The 25,154-nt window shown below is 42.5% G+C and overlaps 2 protein-coding genes across 2 annotated transcripts; both read left to right on the top strand.

The window, feature by feature from the left end:
* Window positions 1–464: 464 nt before the first annotated feature.
* LOC311108391 (uncharacterized protein) lies at window positions 465–15,396 on the top strand (the record flags this gene model as incomplete). The annotated part of the gene is made up of 9 exons (XM_084151024.1): window positions 465–483; window positions 670–727; window positions 855–1,002; window positions 1,130–1,409; window positions 1,606–1,835; window positions 13,757–13,886; window positions 14,170–14,292; window positions 14,510–14,697; window positions 15,028–15,396. 9 exons carry the CDS (start codon window positions 465–467, stop codon window positions 15,394–15,396), a joined length of 1,545 nt encoding a protein of 514 aa, XP_084007150.1.
* Window positions 15,397–18,299: 2,903 nt separating this feature from the next.
* Window positions 18,300–20,170, top strand: LOC311108392 (cytosolic 5'-nucleotidase 1A-like; the record flags this gene model as incomplete). Its single annotated transcript, XM_084151025.1, has 5 exons — window positions 18,300–18,317; window positions 18,537–18,666; window positions 18,944–19,066; window positions 19,284–19,471; window positions 19,802–20,170. The coding sequence occupies 5 exons, from the start codon at window positions 18,300–18,302 to the stop codon at window positions 20,168–20,170; spliced, it is 828 nt and encodes a 275-aa protein (XP_084007151.1).
* Window positions 20,171–25,154: the final 4,984 nt, after the last annotated feature.

Here is a 25,154-nt window from a genome sequence, read left to right on the forward strand (position 1 = left end):
TTGAGTTTCAGTGGATTTTAGAATGGCTTTACTTTTCAGCAGTGCAAATGTTAGTGTTACATTAGGCCCTGTGGTTTCTTGTGTCATGATTCTATCATTGGACATAATAATCCTCATAGGATTGTAGCCTACATATTACTTATTCAATCTCAATTCAACATGATATGGAATTATATGGAACTATGTATTGATTATGTCACAATCAATAGAAGTCTCTGGTTGCTATGACGTTGTTAACCTATATTAACTATTAGTTATGTAGTCATGATTATGACTCAATAATATGTCATAACACTGAGCAATACCGCTGCTTTTCCATCCATAGAAATTGAATCTCATTCTAGTTCTGTGGATCCATCATTCAGGCACAAGACAAAAAGTTGCCTGAAGGCTGTGTATCATTGTATTGTTGACCCAGACGGAGTGCACTTCACAAGGATTGTCTTTATCTGAGAAAGCTAACCATGGATAACTCTCCTGGAGGTAAGCACTGATTGGGCTGATGTAAGGTTGCATAATTCTGGTAACTTTCCCAAAAGTCCCCTATGAACGACTACCAATGGAGCAAGGATTGACTTCATTTGTACAGTCCAATAGTCATGGTGTGCAGAATTTGTCATTGCTGAACCAAGGCTTTGTCCTCTAATCTTCCTTGCATTCTTTCTTTAGTGAACCAGGAGCAGGGAGACATACCAATGATCCCATTGGTCCATGAGCCCATGTCAGGGTAAGGGTTTTCTATGTAACACAATGTAACATCTGCACAGAGGTGCATTCTTAAAGAAATGGGAATTGGGGGACAAAGAATCCTAAAGATGGTCCAATGGGCATGGTGTGAAATCTCTTTATCTCAGTCTGATAAACGTCCTGATGACTGCTAAGGATGAGATGCAGTGGGCCCAGAACCAGGTGAACAACTTGCAGCAGTCAATGGACCACATGCAGGGGCAGCTGAATTCCATGCAGGGGAAGTTTATTGAGTTGCAGAGTGCCCTCTCTCAGGTAGTAGATTAGTCTCAGCAAGAGTAGGATGAGTCATGTGTAATCATGATGATTAATGATGATGGCTGGAATGATAACGGTAATTCTAATGTCTTTGTAACTCCTATACTCCACCTGCACTGGATAGCTCCTTGATGACATGCCTGTGGTACCTGAAAGGGAGGGGATCCAACCGACAAACATCATCCCTGTGCAGAGGGAGGGGATCCTCCCGACAGGCATCATCCAGAGGGAGGATCCCAACAAGAACCAATCATTCCAACAAGGCATCATCCCAACACAAACCAATGGAATGGAACAGATGGAATGGCATGGACCACCTTCACCTCCCATCATCCCCATAGTGGGATCCTGGGATGCTGGAGTGAATGCTCCACGTTGTGGACATTTCTATGCCAGGAGAAAAGGTAATAAGAAAAGCCTTATCTTATGAGTGTGTTGTCTAAATGTCTACGTGAAACAGATTTAACTCTAGGAATCCATGTGCCTGTAGTCTGGTTGTGTTTGGGTTGTAACAAAGTATCATTTCAAGACACACTGTCAGCTAGTGATTGTTCTGTACTGTGATGAGCAGAGTGGCTTGACTTCTCCCACTTGTCACAGATATCCGGAGTAGATATGTGGCGGATCCTGCTTTAATGACCATCACCAAGCCGGAACACTCCGAGGCCAACCCTCAGAGCCAGACTGGCAGCTGGCTGGCGGCTGAACCTCAGCCCCCAGCACCCCCAGTACAGAAAACACCAAACAGTGGAGGCTGGCTCAGCTGGTTCTTCAGTGAAAAGAAAGATGTTCCTCAGATGACAAGGATACCAGATGACAAGCCTAGTTCTGTAAGTAACCTGTTATGTATATTCTATATAGAGACACTCTAGTGGATTCATCTATTTCTCAGTGGCTTGATTCACATTGATGGGTTGACACAAGTCCCATGCCCAAGGCTGAGGTATTCACTTTAATTCACGTCAGTAAAGCAGTGGATGACCATTGTATTTCAACTGTAAGAATGTTACTAATACATTTGCAAATTTGTTGATATGTTTTCCAGAATAAGCCTGTTCTACCTCCTCCCCCGATGGGGATGTATCTAGGGAACTCTAGTCTCCCCAAAGGAGTGAATCCTTACTCCATGAAAGCAGGTGAATAGTGCTTTAGACTACATGAGGTTTAACTCCAAGACTATACCAGCCAATGATAGCCCTCTCTGATGATCTCCTGCTAACACCTTTCCTTCTAACAGCAGGTCTAGGGGGCAGGTATCCCAAGCTATTGAACCCTGGTGGGATCACCACAACGCCTCCATACCAGGGACCTGGATCGCTCCCTGCCCAGCACACAACACTCATGGCACCAATGGCTGTGCCATTCGATGTTTAAAGGCAGAAACTTGCCCAAGGCACTCTATCCTATTGAGGTTTGACACTGAACAATCCTTCCGCAATGTATTAATTGAGTTAGCTTTACTTTACAGCAACACCTGGCTGAAGTAGCAGTGATGTTTAAGCTATTTATTTTTGTCTCACAGGTCATTTTCCAGGAGGGATCATTTGATATTTCAGCATTTTTAAAAGACAAAAAAAAGCATAAAAAAGTTATTAAAAGACTCTGTATGTTCACATAGCTTTGATATGTTTTCTGGCATCCTTTACAAGTCCATCGCTTGTGCATTTCTCTATGTTACATACTATACAGGTGGCTGTATTATTTATACATATATTTCCCAAATATATAAAAAAAGATATTTCATTTATCTATTTCATAAACATAATATCAAATGCAATTATAGTGCATATATTTAAATATATTACTTTACTGCAGGCCTGGCGTTGTGGGCGGGCCTTAGGGAGCCATGCTCGCCCTACCATACATTTACATTTACATTTTAGTCATTTAGCAGACGCTCTTATCCAGAGCGACTTACAGTTAGCACATACATTATTTTATCGAACACACAACCCTGGCGTTGCAAACGCCATGCTCTACCAACTGAGCTACATCCCCTGCCGGCTCCACCTCCTTGCCTGTGTAAATAAAATACATGGTTGAATGAAATTTTGCATGACTAATGTTTTTGTTGTTGTTGCTATAACATGCTATGATATGATATGATATTTGGCCCATTTAAAGTTTCAATTACCTCTATTTTTTATTGTTAAATTAAATATGGCTCAAGTAATTAAGACTGACAGGGTTTTAGACCTATCATAAATGCATCATGAAGCGTGTGTCTCTTTTTGCTGATTCAAATGAATAGTGGGTGGAGCGTTATGTAGACAGCCTCGTGATCGTTCGGAATGTCATGTTCAAGAGTAGGCTACCTTAACTTGTTTGTTCATCGTGGTCAAAATGGATATTAGAAATTGGTTTGCTAAAAAGAATGCCTCATCTGCTGCAACAAGTAGTCTTAAAACAGCCGGCCACAACACAGCAATGATATGGAATAATTTACTCTTTATTGTATTGATATGACATAGACATTGTCAACGGATTCCTTTGTATATGTTGAAATAAGCTGATCTTTGTATTTAAAGCAGTAGCTTTTTATGTTATTTTTATTGTAGTATGGAAGCAATGAATTTCATCATATAGGCTAATTTGAGAAGAATTTGTAAAACTATTATTTGACACAAGTGGTGGTGATCTGTTCAAAATGACCATAATGTGACTATTTCACGAATGGCCATGAGCGCACAAGTTGGTTAAAAAGGTACGCTACAGTAGGCCAATTTTACAGAAAAATCAGAGTGATTATTGTTATATAGAGGCAATTCTGTTTTGAATGCTTCCCAATCTACTTAATTACTGTCATGAATTCATCTTGCCTTGGTCTGCAAATGCGATCAAAGAGTTGCATTAGCCTATTATAAAGGCGATTTAAGCAGCTGTGGTGAGTGTTAGTAAAAGCATTCTAATTTAATTTACATTTCAGTGTATTTCCTATGTCATGTAGGTAGTAGGCCATGCATAATACAAATATACGGAGCTGTCCATGGTGCTGAAGTTAGAGATCAATGTACCGGTAATGCCGAAGCCAGTAGGCAGCAAGCCACGTCAACAGGTGGAACGTGGACATGGGTAGGCTTATGCATGTTGTGCATAAGCCTACCCAGTTTTACATCTCAATAAAGTAAGCGGTTGGCACTTGGCACATACCTGAAAAAAAGAATGACTTAGCCCTAGAGATGAGAGGGAAAGTGTCCTAGTAGTGTTCCCATATCTCCTATTAATTCGCTGACAAAATATTATCATTAACTGCTCTTGAGTGTGAGGATACAGTGGTGAGGATGATTGCTTTTGTGTCTCAGGGTTGGAGATTTATCTTATCTATCACACAATATTTGTTGCTCAGAATGTTTGGCTCCCAAATAACACCAGCCTGTGGTGGAGTGGTCATTAGGACAGACAGAGAGAGAGAGAGACCTTAGACCTTCTGTCTGAGGACCAACTAGGGTCACCCAGCCACAGACCTGCGGGACCCCCCCCCCCCCCCCCACATCCACACCCCCACCCCAACCAATCAATACCCCCCCAAACCAACCATGCCCAAATCCCATATATGCCCCCTCAGATCAGACCTATGCCCCTCCTGCCCACCCCACGCCCCCCACTCCCGCAAAGAGGGCCTCAACATAAAAGTCACACATACGCCCAGGCCGTGAGCAGGCAAACAGGCCCAACCCCCACGCTTACACTAGCCCAAGATAATGGAATGTATCAGATGCTCAGCAGGCTCTGCTCACACTTACTGGTCTGAGGCCAAAACACACGACTAACAACATTGGACACTTTATGGAACACAAATCCTTCACTATCTCGTCCTGGAGTATCCAAGGCCTGAGGTCATCTGCCTTTGGCCTAAAGATCAGGAACCTGGACTTTACCAAATAAATCAGAAATACAGACATTGTCATCCTACAAGAAACATGGTATAGAGGTGATGGACCCACTGGTTGCCCTCTAGGTTACAGAGAGCTGGTAGTCCCATCCACCAAACTACCAGGAGTAAAACAGGGAAGGGACTCAGGGGGTATGCTAATTTGGTATAACTCACTCTATAAAAATAAATAAAAACAGGAACATTTTACATTTGGCTAGAAATTCAAAAGGAAATTATCTCAACAGAGATAAATGTCCTCCTGTGTGGTACCTATATCCCCCCACTAGAATCCCCATACTTTAATGAAGACAGCTTCTCCATCCTAGAGGGGGAGATCAATCATTTCCAGGCCCAGGGACATGTACAGTGCCTTGCAAAAGTATTTATCCCCCTTGGCGTTTTTCCTATTTTGTTGAATTACAGCCTGTAATTTAAATGGATTTTATTTGGATTTCATGTAATGGACATACACAAAATAGTCCAAATTGGTGAAGTGAAATGAATAAAATAACTTTGCTATGAAGCCCCTAAATAAGATCTGGTGCAACCAATTACCTTCAGAAGTCACATAATTAGTTAAATAAAGTCCACCTGTGTGCAATCTAAGTGTCATATGATCTGTCACATGATTTCAGTGTATATATACACCTGTTCTGAAAGGCCCCAGAGTCTGCAAAACCACTAAGCAAGGGGCACCACCAAGCAAGCGGCACCATGAAGACCAAGGAGCTCTCCAAACAGGTCAGGGACAAAGTTGTGGAGAAGTACAGATCAGGGTTGGGTTATAAAAAAATATCAGAAACTTTGAACATCCCACGGAGCACCATTAAATCCATTATTAAAAAATGGAAAGGATATGGCACCACAACAAACCTGCCAAGAGAGGGCCGCCCACCAAAACTCATGGACCAGGCAAGGAGGGCATTAATCAGAGAGGCAACAAAGAGACCAAAGATAACCCTGGAGGAGCTGCAAAGCTCCACAGTGGAGATTGGGGTATCTGTCCATAGGACCACTTTAAGCCGTACACTCCACAGAGCTGGGCTTTATGGAAGAGTGGCCAGAAAAAAGCCATTGCTTAAAGAAAAAAATAAGCAAACACGTTTGGTGTTCGCCAAAAGGCATGTGGGAGACTCCCCAAACATATGGAAGAAGGTACTCTGGTCAGATGAGACTAAAATTGAGCTTTTTGGCCATCAAGGAAAACGCTATGTATGGTGCAAACCCAACACCTCTCATCACCCCGAGAACACCATCCCCACAGTGAAGCATGGTGGTGGCAGCATCATGCTGTGGGGATATTTTTCATCGGCAGGGACTGGGAAACTCGTCAGAATTGAAGGAATGATGGATGGCGCTAAATACAGGGAAATTCTTGAGGGAAACCTGTTTCAGTCTTCCAGAGATTTGAGACTGGGACGGAGGTTCACCTTCCAGCAGGACAATGACCCTAAGCATACTGCTAAAGCAACACTTGAGTGGTTTAAGGGGGAAACATTTAAATGTCTTAGAATGGCCTAGTCAAAGCCCAGACCTCAATCCAATTGAGAATCTGTGGTATAAAGATTGCTGTACACCAGCGGAACATATCCAACTTGAAGGAGCTGGAGCAGTTTTGCCTAGAAGAATGGGCAAAAATCCCAGTGGCTAGATGTGCCAAGCTTATAGAGACATACCCCAAGAGACTTGCAGCTGTAATTGCTGCAAAAGGTGGCTCTACAAAGTATTGACTTTGGGGGGGGGGGGGGGGGGTGAATAGTTATGCACACTCAAGTTTTGTGTTTTTTTGTCTTATTTCTTGTTTGTTTCACCCCAAAAAAATATTTTGCATCTTCAAAGTGGTAGACATATTATGTAAATCAAATTATACAAACCCCCCAAAAATCCATTTTAATTCCAGGTTGTAAGGCAACAAAATAGGAAAAATGCCAAGGGGGGTGAATACTTTCGCAAGCCACTGTTCTAGTCTGTGGTGACCTAAATGCTAGAACTGGACAAGAACCTGACACCCTCAGCACACAGGGGGACAAAGACCTACCTGGAGGTGACAGCACCCCTCCCCATATGTCCCCCTAGACACAACTACGTCAACATAACCAACAAAAACGGGTCACAACTCCTGCAGCTCTGTCTCACACTGGGTATGTACATAGTCAATGGTAGGCTTCGAGGGGACTCCTACGGTAGGTATACCTATAACCCATCTCTTGGCAGTAGTACTGTAGACTACTTTATCACCAACCTCAACCCAGAGTCTCTCGGAGCATTCACAGTCAGCCCACCGACACCCCTATCAGATCACAGCAAAATCATAATCTACTTGAACGGAGCAATAATCAACCATGAGGCATCGAAGCTGAACGAACTGCATACTATTAAGAAATGCTATAGATGGAAGGAGGGTAGTGTAGAAACCTACCAAAAAACTATTGGCCAACAACACATCCAATCACTCCTAGACAAAATGTTTTCCTTCAATAGTGAAGGTGTAAACTTAGGAACAGTAGGAAGCCTGAACAATATATTTGACCTATCAGCTGACATATTAAATTAAAATTCCGGCAGAAAACCTAAGACAACTAACAACAATGAGAAATGGTTTGATGAAGAATGTAAAAACCTAATAAAGAAATTGAGAAACCTATCCAACCAAAAACACAGAGAACCAGAAAACTTTAGCTTACGCCTTCACTATGGTGAAACACTAAAACAATACAGAAATACACTAAGAAAAAAGAAGGACCAGCATGACAGAAAACAGCTCATTGTGATTGAAGAATCCATAGAATCAAATCACTTCTGGGAAAATTGGAACACACTAAACAAACAACAACATGAAGAGCTATCTATCCAATATGAAGATGTATTGATAAACCACTTCTCCAACCTTTTTGGCCATATAACAAAGAACCAAGTGCAAAAACATATACATGATCATTTACTAAACTTAGAATAAGTTATTAAAGACTACCAGAACCCACTGGATTCTCCAATTACATTGGATGAGCTACAGGACAAAATACAACCCCCCCCACCCCAACCCAAAAAGGGCTGTGGTGTTGATGGTGTCCTAAACAAAATGATAAAATATATGGACCACAAATTCAAGTTGGCTACTCTTAAACTCTTCAATATTACCCTCAGCTCTGGCATCTTCCCTAATATTTGGAACCAAGGCTTGATCACTCCAACCCATAAAATGTGACCCCAATAATTTCTGTAGAATATGCGTTAGCAGCAATCTCTGAAGAATCCTCTGCAGTATCATCAACAGCAGACTCTAACATTTCCTCAGTGGAATCAATGTCCTGAGAAAATGTAAAATTGTCTTCTTACCAAAATACTGTACGACAAACCACGTATACACCATTATTGACAAACTGGACTCAGAAATCAAATGTCTACTGTTTGCAGATGATCTGGTACTTCTGTCCCCAACCAAAGAGGGCCTAAAGCAGCAGTGAATCTCAGTAAGACAAAAATAATGGTGTTCCAAAAAAGGTCCAGTAGCCAAGACAACAAATACAAATTCTATCTAGACACTGTTGCCCTAGAGCACACAAAGAATTACACCCACCTCATCCTAAACATCAACACAACAGGTACAGTTGAAGTCGGAAGTTTTACATACACCTTAGCCAAATATATTTAAACTCAGTTTTTCACAATTCCTGACATTTAATCCTAGTAAAAATTCCCTGTTTTAGGTCAGTTAGGATCAGCACTTTATTTTAAAAATGTGAAATGACAGAATAATAGTAGAGAAGTTTACATACACTCAATTAGTATTTGGTAGCATTGCCTTTAAATAGTTTAACTTGGGTCAAACGTTTCGGGTAGCCTTCCACAAGCTTCCCACAATAAATTGGGTGAATTTTGGCCCATTCCTCCTGACAGAACTGGTGTAACTGAGTCAGGTTTGTAGGCATCCTTGCTCGCACAGGCTTTTTCAGATCTGCCCACAAAAGTCCTTCAATGCAAAACAGTATTTTAATCAGTTATTTGGTGATGTGAATATATTTACTGTATCTAAAATTGATAACTTTAAAAAAAACACACTATTGAAACATTTCTGAAATTCACTGAGTAGGATGGTATTTCCTGTCCTCCTCTGCTGTACAATGTTTTAAAACAGTTGCAGCCAACAGTATTTTTCAGTGACAACACGTTTGTGGCGTCCTCGGAGACGCAGATAGCTAATTAGCACGGGTAGTCGACTCTGTCTTCCGTCTGTTGTCTGTAAACAAGCTCTGTAAAATGGAAATATGTCCATGTGGGGGAGTCTTAACCCTATAAAGGTGTTTTAGGAATTTAACCTTAACATTTTTATAATAATAATAATTCTTGCTGATATGAAATATACGTTCTTTGTTTCCAAAGCCGTACCGCAAGCGATCCGTGCTAACGTTTAGAGCTAGCATCAGGGCTGTAAACAACTCCCACAGCCAGAAGATACTCTTGTCAATAGGCAGTAAAGGTTATTAGTGTCTATGAATGGGCTGGGATTGCCTTACAACTATATATACATTCCTTATTGTAGGTGAAGGAGAAACCTCACTCAATATTGCCATTGTCTTTAGGCCTAGCTGAAATGTGTGTAATGCATCCAGAATAGGTTTTTGCTCAGAATTACAATAGCCAATGTTGTTTACCACTGTTACCATCTACGCATGGATGCCATTGTGGCAGGTTAATCTGGTTCTTCTACTATAATGGTATGCAGCCACAGGAGTCAAAATTATATGACCATTAGACCATGTTTGAATCAATAGCTGAATGACAAATGTTTAACTCGAGGGAAGACCTCTTGTAATAACATTTATAGTTGGGTGGATTTCTGTTGGGTGGATTGTTGCACAATTGCTGTTATACTAATCTATAATGAGCCTTTTAGCTAATCAGTGGGCAAGGCCAGCCCCCCTGCCAAGATGGGCCAGCCTGTTTTTCTGGTAGGCTGAGGTCACGCAAACTCATATTCAAAGTGAAACAGGGCTTCAGCAAAGATACTTGTTCTGACACTGTCATCAGTTAGACAACATCATGGATTGTAAAAAACTGAAAGGATGGGTGTCACTACTTATAAACTTGGAGCACATTCCACATTGTCATATTTTTTTGGGCAGCTAAAACCATGATTTGGACAAACAGTAAAGTGCATTAGCCTCACGATTCCTGTAATGAAACTGAGCACCCTGACCCTGTGCCTGTTTCACAGGGACCTGCTGCTGTAATGAGCAAGCCACTCTCCTCTTCCCCCATGCGCTTGAGTGAGAAATGTGGTCTAATCGTTTAACATTTCAAAATGCAATTGCGGGAAATCACCGCTTTGGAAGTTTAGTCTCTTTGTCCCGTTTGAAGAGTGGAGGGCCTCAGCTTTCTCAATAGTCAGCTCAATAGTTTTACAACCAAGATATTTGATATTCCTTTGAGATATGGAGCGGCGCGCGGCGAAATGCACACCGGCCATTGCGAGGGTATAGGCCGATAGGTCTCATGGGTAGTAGCCTACAACTGCAACATGTTTTTAGGACATAAAATGTACTGTTGGTTGAATACATGGCTACTAGCAGTGGGTATTATATTTAGAGTTATCGATCTAGTTAATGTGTTTTGAGTTTCCACTTCCTCGTGTTGTACCCCAAATTAATTAGCCTAATGATATTCGAGGTGCACATAAAGATTTATCTCTATTGAACAAAAAAATTCTGGACATTCTGGAGTCCTATTTTGACAGTAAAATATAGCAACTATAGTCTTAATTGTCATCCCATAATTCATGACAATCACTGGGTTAGGTTGCACAAAATGTATTGAGTCATGCATTCCTGCTTGTACGTGTTAGATGAAACAACTTAGTCTATCTATTTATTACACTTCTTAATAAAGCACTATGAATGACTTCATAAAATGATTATTCGTAATTTGGGGGGCTGGTGCCAACAACTGTAAAAGTTAGTAGCACCAGTGACACCAGGGGAAAATGTTAGCCTGGAGCCCTGTAATAGTAACTGACCTAGAGACTGCTGCCCTATGTACATAGTCATTGAACACTGGTCACTTTAATAATATTTACATACTGTTTTAACTACTTTGTGTGTATACTGTATTCTAGTCAAGGCTCATCCTATATAACTACTGCTGTACACACCTTTTCTATTCATACATTTTCCATTATGTCTATACACACCATCATATAAACTCAGCAAAAAAAGAAATGTCCCTTTTTCAGGACCCTGTCTTTCAAAGATAATTTGTAAAAATCCAAATAACTTCACAGATCTCAATTGTAAAGGGTTTAAACACTGTTTCCCATGCTTGTTCAATGAACCATAAACAATTAATGAACATGCACCTGTGGAACGGTCGTTAAGACACTAACAGCTTACAGACGGTAGGCAATTAAGGTCACAGTTATGAAAACTTAGGACACTAAAGAGGCCTTTCTACTGACCTGCTCATCTGCGTGAACGTGCCTTAGGCATGCTGCAAGGAGGCATGAGGACTGCAGATGTGGCCAGGGCAATAAATTGCAATGTCCGTACTGTGAGACGCCTAAGACAGCGCTACAGGGAGACAGGACAGACAGCTGATCGTCCTCGCAGTGGCAGAACACATGTAACAACACCTGCACAGGATTGGTACATCCGAACATCACACCTGCGGGACAGGTACAGGATGGCAACAACAACTGCCCGAGTTACACCAGGAACGCACAATCCCTCCATCAGTGCTCAGACTTTCCGCAATAGGCTGAGAGAGGCTGGACTGAGGGCTTGTAGGCCTGTTGTAAGGCAGGTCCTCACCAGACATCACCGGCAACAACGTCGCCTATGGGCACAAACCCAACGTCGGGACTGGCAAAAAGTGCTCTTCACTGACGAGTCGCGGTTTTGTCTCACCAGGGGTGATGGTCGGATTCGCGTTTATCGTTTAAGAAATGAGCGTTACACCGAGGCCTGTACTCTGGAGCGGGATCAATTTGGAGGTGGAGGGTCCGTCATGGTCTGGGGCGGTGTGTCACAGCATCATCGGACTGAGCTTGTTGTCATTGCAGGCAATCTCAACGCTGTGCGTTACAGGGAAGACATCCTCCTCCCTCATGTGGTACCCTTTCTGCAGGCTCATCCTGACATGACCCTCCAGCATGACAATGCCACCAGCCATACTGCTAGTTCTGTGCGTGATTTCCTGCAAGACAGGAATGTCAGTGTTCTTCCATTGCTAGCGAAGAGCTCAGATCTCAATCCCATTGGGCACGTCTGGGACCTGTTGGATCGGTGTTATGTGAATTATTTAACAAACTATTTTAGTGTCTCTGTGCGTCTCCCAAAAGGTTGTAAGTCTTTTGGGATTTAAGTAACGGCCAGAGTCCCGGTCTGCATTGTCAGAGATATTTATTCATTGAGAATTCTGCCATCACAATTTCAGAGTCCATCTTTTATACTCATACAAAAAGAAATCCCTTCCCTCTGTAGGCGGGCTGTAGTTTTCCACTCTAAAACTGCTCTACTGACCTTCAGTTCACACACACACACACATGCATACACACATGCATACACACACACACACACACACACATATCCTACTCCCTGCTTTACTCAGTTATTGCCGTTCTCACAATATTCTGCACCATGTTTTCATAACAGTTTCTCCCCTCCCTAAATTGGGAGGCCTCTTTATCTTAGTTTCTCAGTTGTCTTTGTTGTCTGGCCTAACTCTTACTCACATTGCTAAATAGTGGCTCAATGCCATAGCCTTTACTGGTCCTACACTCACACATTTCTAACACATTATACACAGTTTCAGGGTGTAATAATTAGTCATTAATAATTAATCTATCAATCGGAGGGTGAGGGCTAGGGCCATCCCCCCTCAGAAATATCTGGGAACTTGCAAGTGCCTTGTGGAAGAGTGGGGTAACATCTCACAGCAAGAACTGGCAAATCTGGTGCAGTCCATGAGGAGGAGATGCACCGCAGTACTTAATGTAGCTGGTGGCCACACCAGATACTGACTGTTACTTTTGATTTTGACCCCCCTTTTTTTCAGGGACACATTCCATTTCTGCTAGTCACATGTCTGTGGAACTTGTTCAGTTTATGTCTCAGTTGTTGACTCTTGTTATGTTCATGCAAATATTTACACATGTTAAGTTTGCTGAAAATAAACGCAGTTGACAGTGAGAGGACGTTTTCTTTATATGTATATTCCGTCTATCTAATAACTCTATATTAAATTCCTTTATTTTTATTTAGGGGATTTGTGTGTTTTTTTTGTATTGTTTGCTATTATTAATATCACTACTGCACTGTTGGCGCTAGAAACATCATTTCGCTACACCCACGATAACATCTGCAAAATGTCTATGCGGCCAATAACATTTGAAGGTATGTGTTGATTCAGGAGAACATATATATGACGGGCACTAATTAGCAATATAGGCTAAGTTGCTAGCTTGGCTTTTATAACGTGGAATGTTTAAGCAGACAGAACAGAACAAAAGCAGCACCGAGTGACACCAGCGAAGATGCTGAGACAAACAAAATGGTTAGAGAAGAGGCACAGTTATAGTGGTGAGTTGTCTCCAGTGGTGTTTTTACGTATTTGTTTTAAACATGAGCTGGTTAAAAAAAGAGGACCATGTCTCGCCAATCACTGGTACAGAAAATGGTTGAGAAATGCTGTACTTTACTGCCAATGTTATGTCAGCACTACTGCCTGTGTGTAGGGTCAGGGTGAAGGGTGCATCAATGGTTGGTGGTATCATGATGGTGGGAGGGATGGTGGTGTACGCAGCGATGTGGATAATGCCAGGGCTGAATTCTTGTCCCAGTCCGCCCCTGTGCATTTATCAGTGCATTTGTGCACACCCTGCAGGCTCTGATGTCTGTGAACGCACGGCTGAGGCACCTCTACCCCGACAGCGAAGAGCTGTTTGACATCGTCCTGATGACTAATAACCACGCCCAGGTCGGAGTGCGCCTCATCAACAGCATCAACCACTACGGTTCGTGGTCGACACGCTCAGCCATGCCTACTACAGTGCTATAAGCAGAGAAATACAATGACCAGTAATTGGAGTACCGGTAATTATATTTCTATGGTTATAAGACGCGCTTATTGTGAGCTGCATTTCATTGAATGATGGGTAATTTTGACCAAATATGTTTTTAGTGGTTGTATGCATGTTTTGCATGGATGTTAGTGGCAATCTTTGGCTACCAGCCTGATGATACCATCACATTTGTATGGGGTTCTGATACGTTTTTGTTTTTCACTCTACCTGACAGATTTAACCATTGAGAGGTTCTGTATGACGGGAGGGCAAAGCCCCATTGGCTATCTGAAGGCCTATCTGACCAACCTGTACCTCTCCAAGGATGGAGAGAAAGTCATGGAGGCCATTGAGGAGGGTAGTTGAAAATGCTGCTTTCCTTTGTCCTCTAGGGATTAAACTGGTTTAGGTTAGCATGGATGCTAAATTGGTAACAGAGTAAAAAACTGTAGATGTACATTGTGGTAACACTTTTTATAGGTATGATATAGCCTACATATATGATACCGTTGTAATGCATTTTTAAGACTTATGAGCATGTATAAGCCCCTTTTTTATAATGTCTTTATAAATAGGCATTGCAGCAGCGACCATGTTTGCATCTGGAGATGTGGAGAACAAGCTTTCCGACACACAGCTGAAAGTTGCCTTTGACGGGGATGCTGTCCTCTTCTCTGATGAGTCGGAGATCATCGTGAAACAACACGGCCTGGACACGTTCTTTGAGCATGAGAAGGAGTTTGAGAACAAACCTCTTGCACAGGTGTTCATGAGAGTATATGCCTCCTATTTTATGTTAGCTTTTGACATGATTCCAAATGTTCTTTCTTTGGGTAATACTTTATTTGGAGTCTCCCTATAGAGGGTTATAGATGTTCAACTTACTATCAACAAACTTTTTAACTAACACACCCACTTACCCTAATCCTAGACCTTAACAAGTTGTTGCATATCATCCGTGGCTGTTGATAGTTTGAGCATTTAAAGACCATCTATAATAGGGGACTATCCAAATAAAGTGGAACCCATTGATGTATTTGCTTTAATAAAAAATGTAATAATACTATGCTAACCCTATGTCTCATTCACTCAGGGTCCCTTAAAGTGTTTCCTGGAGGCGCTTGGTAAGCTCCAGAGGAAGTTCTACGCCAAGAACGAGCGTATGACCTGCCCCATTCGTACCTACCTAGTAACATCCCGCAGCGCAGCCAGCTCAGGGGCCCGCGTCCTCAAGACCCTCAGGAGCTGGGGCCTGGAGATCGACGAGGCCCTGTTCCTAGCCGGGGCCCCTAAAGGGCCCCTCCTGCAGAAGATCCGTCCCCACATCTTCTTTGATGACCAGATGTTCCACATCGAGGGGGCCAAGGAGCTGGGTACTATCGCGGCACACGTGCCTTATGGGATTGGACAGAAGTACCACAAGGAGAAACTTAGTGAGCAGCCTGCCAAAGACACAAAGTAGTGAGCCTCCTAGGGGTGGGAAGGTATCATACATTATGCAAATAGTTAGTTGCGCACAACCCTGTCATCAGCGGTAGGTTTTGTTTTGTGCTGGATTTTGTATTAAAAGTGCCTTTATCAGAATATACTGTAATAAAAATGTAGTAGTACTCACTTCAGGGATTTTTGCTAGAATAAAACAAGTTTTACAATGTCACCTGATGTTCTCGTTCATAAGGAGAATACTTTAATGCAATATTCATAATATTCCAGTTGTTAATTACAGAATTAAGTATCTAGTTTTTGTAAGAATGTATGTCATAAAATGTGTTCACATTTCACACACACAAGTGTTTTTTATATCTTTAGAGAAGAACATTTGGTCTCATTTGCTGCAGAGACCAACATGTACACTACCGGTGAAAAGTTTTAGAGCACCTACTCATTCAAGGGTTTTTCTTAATTTTTACTATTTTCTACATTGTAGAATAATAGTGAAGACATCAAAATTATGAAATGACACGTATGGAATCATGTAGTAACCAAATAAGTGTTAAACAAATCAAAATATATTTGAGATTCTTCAAATAGCCACCCTTTGCCTTGATGACTGCTTTGCCCACTCTTGGCATTCTCTCAACTAGCTTCACCTGGAATGCTTTTCCAACAGTCTTGAAGGAGTTCACACATGCTGAGCACTTGTTGGCTGCTTTTCCTTCACTCTGCCGTCCGACTCATCCCAAACCAGCTCAATTGGGTTGAGGTCGGGGGTTTGTGGAGGCCAGGTAATCTGATGCAGCACTCATCACTCTCCTTCTTGGTAAAAATATCCCTTACACAGCCTGGAGGTGTGTTGGGTCATTGTCCTGTTGAAAAACAAATGATAGTCCCACTAAGCCCAAACCAGATGGGCCATGAAGGCCTGATTCACACAGTCTCCTCTGAACAGTTGATGTTGATGTGTCTGTTACTTGAACTCTGTGAAGCATTTATTTGGGCTGCAATTTCTGAGGCTGGCAACTCTAATGAACTTATCCTCTCCAGCAGAGGTAACTCTGGGTCTTCCATTCCTGTGGCAGTCCTCATGAGAGCCAGTTGCATCATAGCACTTGATGGTTTTTGCAACTGCACTTGAAGAAACTTTAAAAGTTCTTCACTGACGAGTCGCGGTTTTGTCTCACCAGGGGTGATGGTCGGATTCGCGTTTATCGTCGAAGAAATGAGCGTTACACCGAGGCCTGTACTCTGGAGCGGGATCAATTTGGAGGTGGAGGGTCCGTCATGGTCTGGGGCGGTGTGTCACAGCATCATCGGACTGAGCTTGTTGTCATTGCAGGCAATCTCAACGCTGTGCGTTACAGGGAAGACATCCTCCTCCCTCATTTGGTACCCTTTCTGCAGGCTCATCCTGACATGACCCTCCAGCATGACAATGCCACCAGCCATACTGCTCGTTCTGTGCGTGATTTCCTGCAAGACAGGAATGTCAGTGTTCTTCCATTGCCAGCGAAGAGCCCAGATCTCAATCCCATTGGGCACGTCTGGGACCTGTTGGATCGGTGTTATGTGAATTATTTAACAAACTATTTTAGTGTCTCTGTGCGTCTCCCAAAAGGTTGTAAGTCTTTTGGGATTTAAGTAACGGCCAGAGTCCCGGTCTGCATTGTCAGAGATATTTATTCATTGAGAATTCTGCAATCACAATTTCAGAGTCCATCTTTTATACTCATACAAAAAGAAATCCCTTCCCTCTGTAGGCGGGCTGTAGTTTTCCACTCTAAAACTGCTCTACTGACCTTCAGTTCACACACACACACACATGCATACACACATGCATACACACACACACACACACACACACACACATATCCTACTCCCTGCTTTACTCAGTTATTGCCGTTCTCACAATATTCTGCACCATGTTTTCATAACAGTTTCTCCCCTCCCTAAATTGGGAGGCCTCTTTATCTTAGTTTCTCAGTTGTCTTTGTTGTCTGGCCTAACTCTTACTCACATTGCTAAATAGTGGCTCAATGCCATAGCCTTTACTGGTCCTACACTCACACATTTCTAACACATTATACACAGTTTCAGGGTGTAATAATTAGTCATTAATAATTAATCTATCAATCGGAGGGTGAGGGCTAGGGCCATCCCCCCTCAGAAATGTCCGGGAACTTGCAAGTGCCTTGTGGAAGAGTGGGGTAACATCTCACAGCAAGAACTGGCAAATCTGGTGCAGTCCATGAGGAGGAGATGCACCGCAGTACTTAATGCAGCTGGTGGCCACACCAGATACTGACTGTTACTTTTGATTTTGACCCCCCTTTTTTTCAGGGACACATTCCATATCTGCTAGTCACATGTCTGTGGAACTTGTTCAGTTTGTCTCAGTTGTTGACTCTTGTTATGTTCATGCAAATATTTACACATGCTAAGTTTGCTGAAAATAAACGCAGTTGACAGTGAGAGGACGTTTTCTTTATATGTATATTCCGTCTATCTAATAACTCTATATTAAATTCCTTTATTTTTATTTAGGGGATTTGTGTGTTTTTTTTGTATTGTTCGCTATTATTAATATCACTACTGCACTGTTGGCGCTAGAAACATCATTTCGCTACACACACGATAACATCTGCAAAATGTCTATGCGGCCAATAACATTTGAAGGTATGTGTTGATTCAGGAGAACATATATATGACGGGCACTAATTAGCAATATAGGCTAAGTTGCTAGCTTGGCTTTTATAACGTGGAATGTTTAAGCAGACAGAACAGAACAAAAGCAGCACAGAGTGACACCAGCGAAGATGCTGAGACAAACAAAATGGTTAGAGAAGAGGCACAGTTATAGTGGTGAGTTGTCTCCAGTGGTGTTTTTACATATTTGTTTTAAACATGAGCTGGTTAAAAAAGAGGACCATGTCTCGCCAATCACTGGTACAGAAAATGGTTGAGAAATGCTGTACTTTACTGCCAATGTTATGTCAGCACTACTGCCTGTGTGTAGGGTCAGGGTGAAGGGTGCATCAATGGTTGGTGGTATCATGATGGTGGGAGGGATGGTGGTGTACGCAGCGATGTGGATAATGCCAGGGCTGAATTCTTGTCCCAGTCCGCCCCTGTGCATTTATCAGTGCATTTGTGCACACCCTGCAGGCTCTGATGTCTGTGAACGCACGGCTGAGGCAGCTCTACCCCGACAGCGAAGAGCTGTTTGACATCGTCCTGATGACTAATAACCACGCCCAGGTCGGAGTGCGCCTCATCAACAGCATCAACCACTACGGTTCGTGGTCGACACGCTCAGCCATGCCTACTACAGTGCTATAAGCAGAGAAATACAATGACCAGTAATTGGAGTAATTATATTTCTATGGTTATAAGACGCGCTTATTGTGAGCTGCATTTCATTGAATGATGGGTATTTTTGACCAAATATGTTTTTAGTGGTTGTATGCATGTTTTGCATGGATGTTAGTGGCAATCTTTGGCTACCAGCCTGATGATACCATCACATTTGTATGGGGTTCTGATACGTTTTTGTTTTTCACTCTACCTGACAGATTTAACCATTGAGAGGTTCTGTATGACGGGAGGGCAAAGCCCCATTGGCTATCTGAAGGCCTATCTGACCAACCTGTACCTCTCCAAGGATGGAGAGAAAGTCATGGAGGCCATTGAGGAGGGTAGTTGAAAATGCTGCTTTCCTTTGTCCTCTAGGGATTAAACTGGTTTAGGTTAGCATGGATGCTAAATTGGTAACAGAGTAAAAAACTGTAGATGTACATTGTGGTAACACTTTTTATAGGTATGATATAGCCTACATATATGATACCGTTGTAATGCATTTTTAAGACTTATGAGCATGTATAAGCCCCTTTTTTATAATGTCTTTATAAATAGGCATTGCAGCAGCGACCATGTTTGCATCTGGAGATGTGGAGAACAAGCTTTCCGACACACAGCTGAAAGTTGCCTTTGACGGGGATGCTGTCCTCTTCTCTGATGAGTCGGAGATCATCGTGAAACAACACGGCCTGGACACGTTCTTTGAGCATGAGAAGGAGTTTGAGAACAAACCTCTTGCACAGGTGTTCATGAGAGTATATGCCTCCTATTTTATGTTAGCTTTTGACATGATTCCAAATGTTCTTTCTTTGTGTAATACTTTATTTGGAGTCTCCCTATAGAGGGTTATAGATGTTCAACTTACTATCAACAAACTTTTTAACTAACACACCCACTTACCCTAATCCTAGACCTTAACAAGTTGTTGCATATCATCCGTGGCTGTTGATAGTTTGAGCATTTAAAGACCATCTATAATAGGGGACTATCCAAATAAAGTGGAACCCATTGATGTATTTGCTTTAATAAAAAATGTAATAATACTATGCTAACCCTATGTCTCATTCACTCAGGGTCCCTTAAAGTGTTTCCTGGAGGCGCTGGGGAAGCTCCAGAGGAAGTTCTACGCCAAGAACGAGCGTATGACCTGCCCCATTCGTACCTACCTAGTAACATCCCGCAGCGCAGCCAGCTCAGGGGCCCGCGTCCTCAAGACCCTCAGGAGCTGGGGCCTGGAGATCGACGAGGCCCTGTTCCTAGCCGGGGCCCCTAAAGGGCCCCTCCTGCAGAAGATCCGTCCCCACATCTTCTTTGATGACCAGATGTTCCACATCGAGGGGGCCAAGGAGCTGGGTACTATCGCGGCACACGTGCCTTATGGGATTGGACAGAAGTACCACAAGGAGAAACTTAGTGAGCAGCCTGCCAAAGACACAAAGTAGTGAGCCTCCTAGGGGTGGGAAGGTATCATACATTATACAAATAGTTAGTTGCGCACAACCCTGTCATCAGCGGTAGGTTTTGTTTTGTGCTGGATTTTGTATTAAAAGTGCCTTTATCAGAATATACTGTAATAAAAATGTAGTAGTACTCACTTCAGGGATTTTTGCTAGAATAAAACAAGTTTTACAATGTCACCTGATGTTCTCGTTCATAAGGAGAATACTTTAATGCAATATTCATAATATTCCAGTTGTTAATTACAGAATTAAGTATCTAGTTTTTGTAAGAATGTATGTCATAAAATGTGTTCACATTTCACACACACAAGTGTTTTTTATATCTTTAGAGAAGAACATTTGGTCTCATTTGCTGCAGAGACCAACATGTACACTACCGGTGAAAAGTTTTAGAGCACCTACTCATTCAAGGGTTTTTCTTAATTTTTACTATTTTCTACATTGTAGAATAATAGTGAAGACATCAAAATTATGAAATGACACGTATGGAATCATGTAGTAACCAAATAAGTGTTAAACAAATCAAAATATATTTGAGATTCTTCAAATAGCCACCCTTTGCCTTGATGACTGCTTTGCCCACTCTTGGCATTCTCTCAACCAGCTTCACCTGGAATGCTTTTCCAACAGTCTTGAAGGAGTTCACACATGCTGAGCACTTGTTGGCTGCTTTTCCTTCACTCTGCCGTCCGACTCATCCCAAACCAGCTCAATTGGGTTGAGGTCGGGGGTTTGTGGAGGCCAGGTCATCTGATGCAGCACTCATCACTCTCCTTCTTGGTAAAAATATCCCTTACACAGCCTGGAGGTGTGTTGGGTCATTGTCCTGTTGAAAAACAAATGATAGTCCCACTAAGCCCAAACCAGATGGGCCATGAAGGCCTGATTCACACAGTCTCCTCTGAACAGTTGATGTTGAGATGTGTCTGTTACTTGAACTCTGAAGCATTTATTTGGGCTGCAATTTCTGAGGCTGGTAACTCTAATGAACTTATCCTCTGCAGCAGAGGTAATGCTGGGTCTTCCATTCCTGTGGCAGTCCTCATGAGAGCCAGTTGCATCATAGCATTTGATGGTTTTTGCAACTGCACTTGAAGAAACTTTAAAAGTTCTTGAAATGTTCCATATTGACTGACCTTCATGTCTTAAAGTAATGATGGACTGTCGTTTCGCTTTGCTTATTTGAGCTGTTCTTGCCATAATATGGACTTGGTCTTTTACCAAATAGGGCTATCTTCTGTATAGATACCTTGTCACAACACAACTGATTGGCTCAAACGCATTAAGAAGGAAAGAAATTCCACTAATTAACTTTTAAGAAAGCACACCTGTTAATTGAAATGCTTTCCAGGTGACTACCTCATGAAGCTGGTTGAGAGAATGCCAAGAGTGTGCAAAGCTGTCATCAAGGCAAAGGGTGGCTATTTGAAGAATCTCAAATATAAAATATATTTAGATTTGTTTAACACTTTTTTGGTAACTACATGATGCCATGTGTTATTTCATAGTTTTGATGTCTTCACCATTATTCTACAATGTAGAAAATAGTAAATCCCTTGAATTAGTAGGTGTTCTTAAACTTTTGACCAGTAGTGTATTTTACAGTTAACTGCCAAAATAATGGAAGCAGTTGAGTAAATGAGGGATACAACGTATTTGAAATCAGGCACTGAATGGTTTGATAAGCATGACAACTATGTAAACCATTTGCGATGGCTGTTATGGGTGGAAGATGGCACATTGATGCCATCTGTTGGTAAATGTTCATTACTGCAACTCCAGTGTTTTACCGGTATACTTGAGATACCCGGATGTATTGCAATATACTGAACAAGACTGGTTACTCGCATCAATGCCTCTGCCTCGTTATTTAACATGCAAACATGGTGTCAGAGTCGGATAACTAACCATGCTTTCCGCAAATTAGAGTCACCTGTTCTGGTTTTAAAAAGCTTAGTTGAGTAAAACTTCTCCGGAATTGTCCTTAGCTAGATTGAGTTTGCTAGTTAGATTCAGTGTTGTTAGCACCGTTTAGACATGGCAGGGAACATTTCCCGTCCCGCCGTTATGAAGCTCAGCGGAGATTGGAGCACAAACTGGGATACGTTTAGAGGTGAATGGGAGGACTATGCACTAGCAACGGGACTTCGGGAAAAGGACGATGAGGTAGTGGCTGCCACTTTGAGGACTATAATGGGAGCAGAATGCCGACACGTATACAAACACAACCTGAACCTAACAGCAGCTCAGCAAGGTAACGCTACAGCTATTCTTGATGCTCTCGAACTTTACTTTAAGCCAGCAAAGAACGTTATCTACGAGCGTTATGTTTTCGGTTGTTGCAAACAGGAGGACGGGGAGTCCATTGACAGCTTTGTCACTAAGCTAAGGAAAAAGGCAGCTACATGTGACTATGGTGCTTTAAGAGATGAACTGATCAGAGACAAGATAGTGCTTGGCATAACTGATGAGGGCACCCGCAGACGTTTGCTGAGAGAACGTGACCTGACACCAGTGGCGGCTCCTGAAAAAATTCTCAGGGGGGGCAATTTTTCTGATGATTTAGGTGACCTACGCACATTTTAAAAAAGATATGTCCAGCAACAACATGAAGACAGGGGCAGCATATAAGTCAATACCAGAAGCATTTATTGACTGATCTCAAAAGTGTTGGCTTACCAGGGTTGGTGGAGCCCTCAGTTTCATCTTTGCCTCGCAAAGCTAACTCAAACACTCCGCAAAACTTCACACACTCGATTAGCCGGCTGAGGATGTGGCGGTTCTTGCTAATGTCGTAGTAAATATATTTGTTATAGTGAATATGGAATATGATATGTTGAGTAAAATGTTGTGCTAAGATCTATTTAGGTCAGGAGCTGGTTATAAGTTCTGTTCCTATCCAATAACAATGGACAAAAGGGTCCTATCTTGTCAGCCTTGTCAGTTTCAGTTCTCCAGTAAACTTGTGATTATCAACACTAACCTCATCGTTGTGGCGGCGGACAGCTAGCCTGTATCCCTCATCCAGTTGAGTGGGAATGTTCACTCTCCCCAAAGCAGACAATCTCAAACAGCTATCCATGTGGGTCTTTGACAGCTCATGTTTCTTAATCTTTCCTGAAAGATGGTGCATGTCCGTTACACACCAGTCGCTGTCCAAGCGGTGCTGTCTGCCGTGCCGCCTTCAGGGTGAAAGAGTAAGGAGGGGGTAGCAGAAGACTGCATTAGCTACATCGCAGCCTGCTAGCCAGGTTTTTCGTTCGTACCAATTTTTGGAAAATCCTCGGGTGTAGGACTTCCCCCCTTTAGTAGAAACCTGTTGAATTATTAAATTTGGTCTGGGAGGTCCTAATTGTTTCGTTGCCAATTTATCTTCATTTGTTCGCCGACAAAAAGGAACTTCTTTCAAAGACACAATCGAGTTACACTGAAGCCTAGCCATTTTGATAGTAGTAGTGAATTGATTGAGGCTGCTACCCGCTCTTTTCTTAGTTACGTTCATGGTTATGTTACGTATGACGAAAGCGCGTAAGTGCAAGCCCTCAGAAACCCATAGAGATTGTATTGAAAGCTCTGATATTTGAAAAAAATTGATTTTACATGGGAGTCTATGACAGACTTCTGGGCGATTTTCAACCTGACTGAAATCGCCCCAAAAGGGGGGGGGGGGCATTTGAAGCACGACTTTAGCCTGATTGGACATTTAGTGGCACTGTGGCAGATCAGACGTCTAGATTACAACACTGATAACTACTGTTGCCGTGATATAATTGATTAGAAAAAAAATCCCTTCCTTTTCCCGTTTGGCAGTGCGTCGCCCATATCGCCCTATTGAACACACCGCCCCTGCCTGACACTAGTCTTGGCAGTGGAGACATGCCGTGCAGCAGAGCTTACGGATATACAGATAAGGTCCATGGAGCTAGAAAGGCAACATATGGACAATGTCAATGCTACATTCAGGCAGCCAATAAAGAAATTCCCTTTTGCCACAGCTAATGCTAATACTACAGCCAACTCTGCAGTAGACAACCCCAATGCATGCCGATATTGTGGCATTTCTCATGGACGAGGAAAAGAACACTGCCCAGCCTATGGAAAAATATGCAAATCCTGTGGTACAGCTAATCACTTCGCAAGGGCCTGCATGAAAAGCAAGAGAAAGGAGGGTAAAGTGCACTCCATTGAAATAAACACAGATGAAGGGAACAACAGCACAGAGGATGTATATGCTAGCGAGTGCATAGGGGCAGTAAGGGCAAAAGGAAAAAATTTGTTTGTCACTCTGCTACTTAATAATAAACCACAGCAATGCCAGCTAGATTCAGGGGCCACATGTAACGTTATGAGCCTTAAAGATAAAAGGAGGCTCGCGCCCAGAGACAAACTCACACAGAGTAGCACCAAGCTGAAACTGTATTCAGGCCAGTTCATGACCTCTTTAGGCCTGTTTGTGACAGAGTGTGTTTTACGTGGCCAGAAACACACTCTTGAGTTTGAAATAGTTGAGGCTAGTCAACAGCCATTACTGTCAGGTTCTACATGCGAGCGCCTTGGGCTTATTAACTTCACCATCCCAGCTGATCTTAACATTATAGACAAAGTCCAGGCTGGGCCCCTGAGCAAGGAGACTCTCCTAAGCAAGTACCATGATGTCTTCAACGCACCGGTCGAGTCAGTTCCCGGCGAAGTCCACTTTGAGTTGGATGCAGCAATCCAGCCTGTCCAGTGTGCACCTCGCAATGTACCAGTGGCCATGAAAGCAGCTACAAAGGCTCAGCTTGACAAATACGAAGCAGATGGCCACATCATATCCGTCACCGAGCCTACAGACTGGATAAGTAATATGGTTATCGTCAAGAAACCAGACAAGCTACGGATATGCATAGATCCTAAACACCTCAACCGGGCTCTGAGACGTTCACATTACATTATGCCCACGTTGGAGGATGTTCTTTACAAGCTC

Source organism: Coregonus lavaretus, assembly GCF_964263955.1.
Source record: "Coregonus lavaretus genome assembly, chromosome: 33".
Classification (NCBI taxonomy): domain Eukaryota; kingdom Metazoa; phylum Chordata; class Actinopteri; order Salmoniformes; family Salmonidae; genus Coregonus; species Coregonus lavaretus.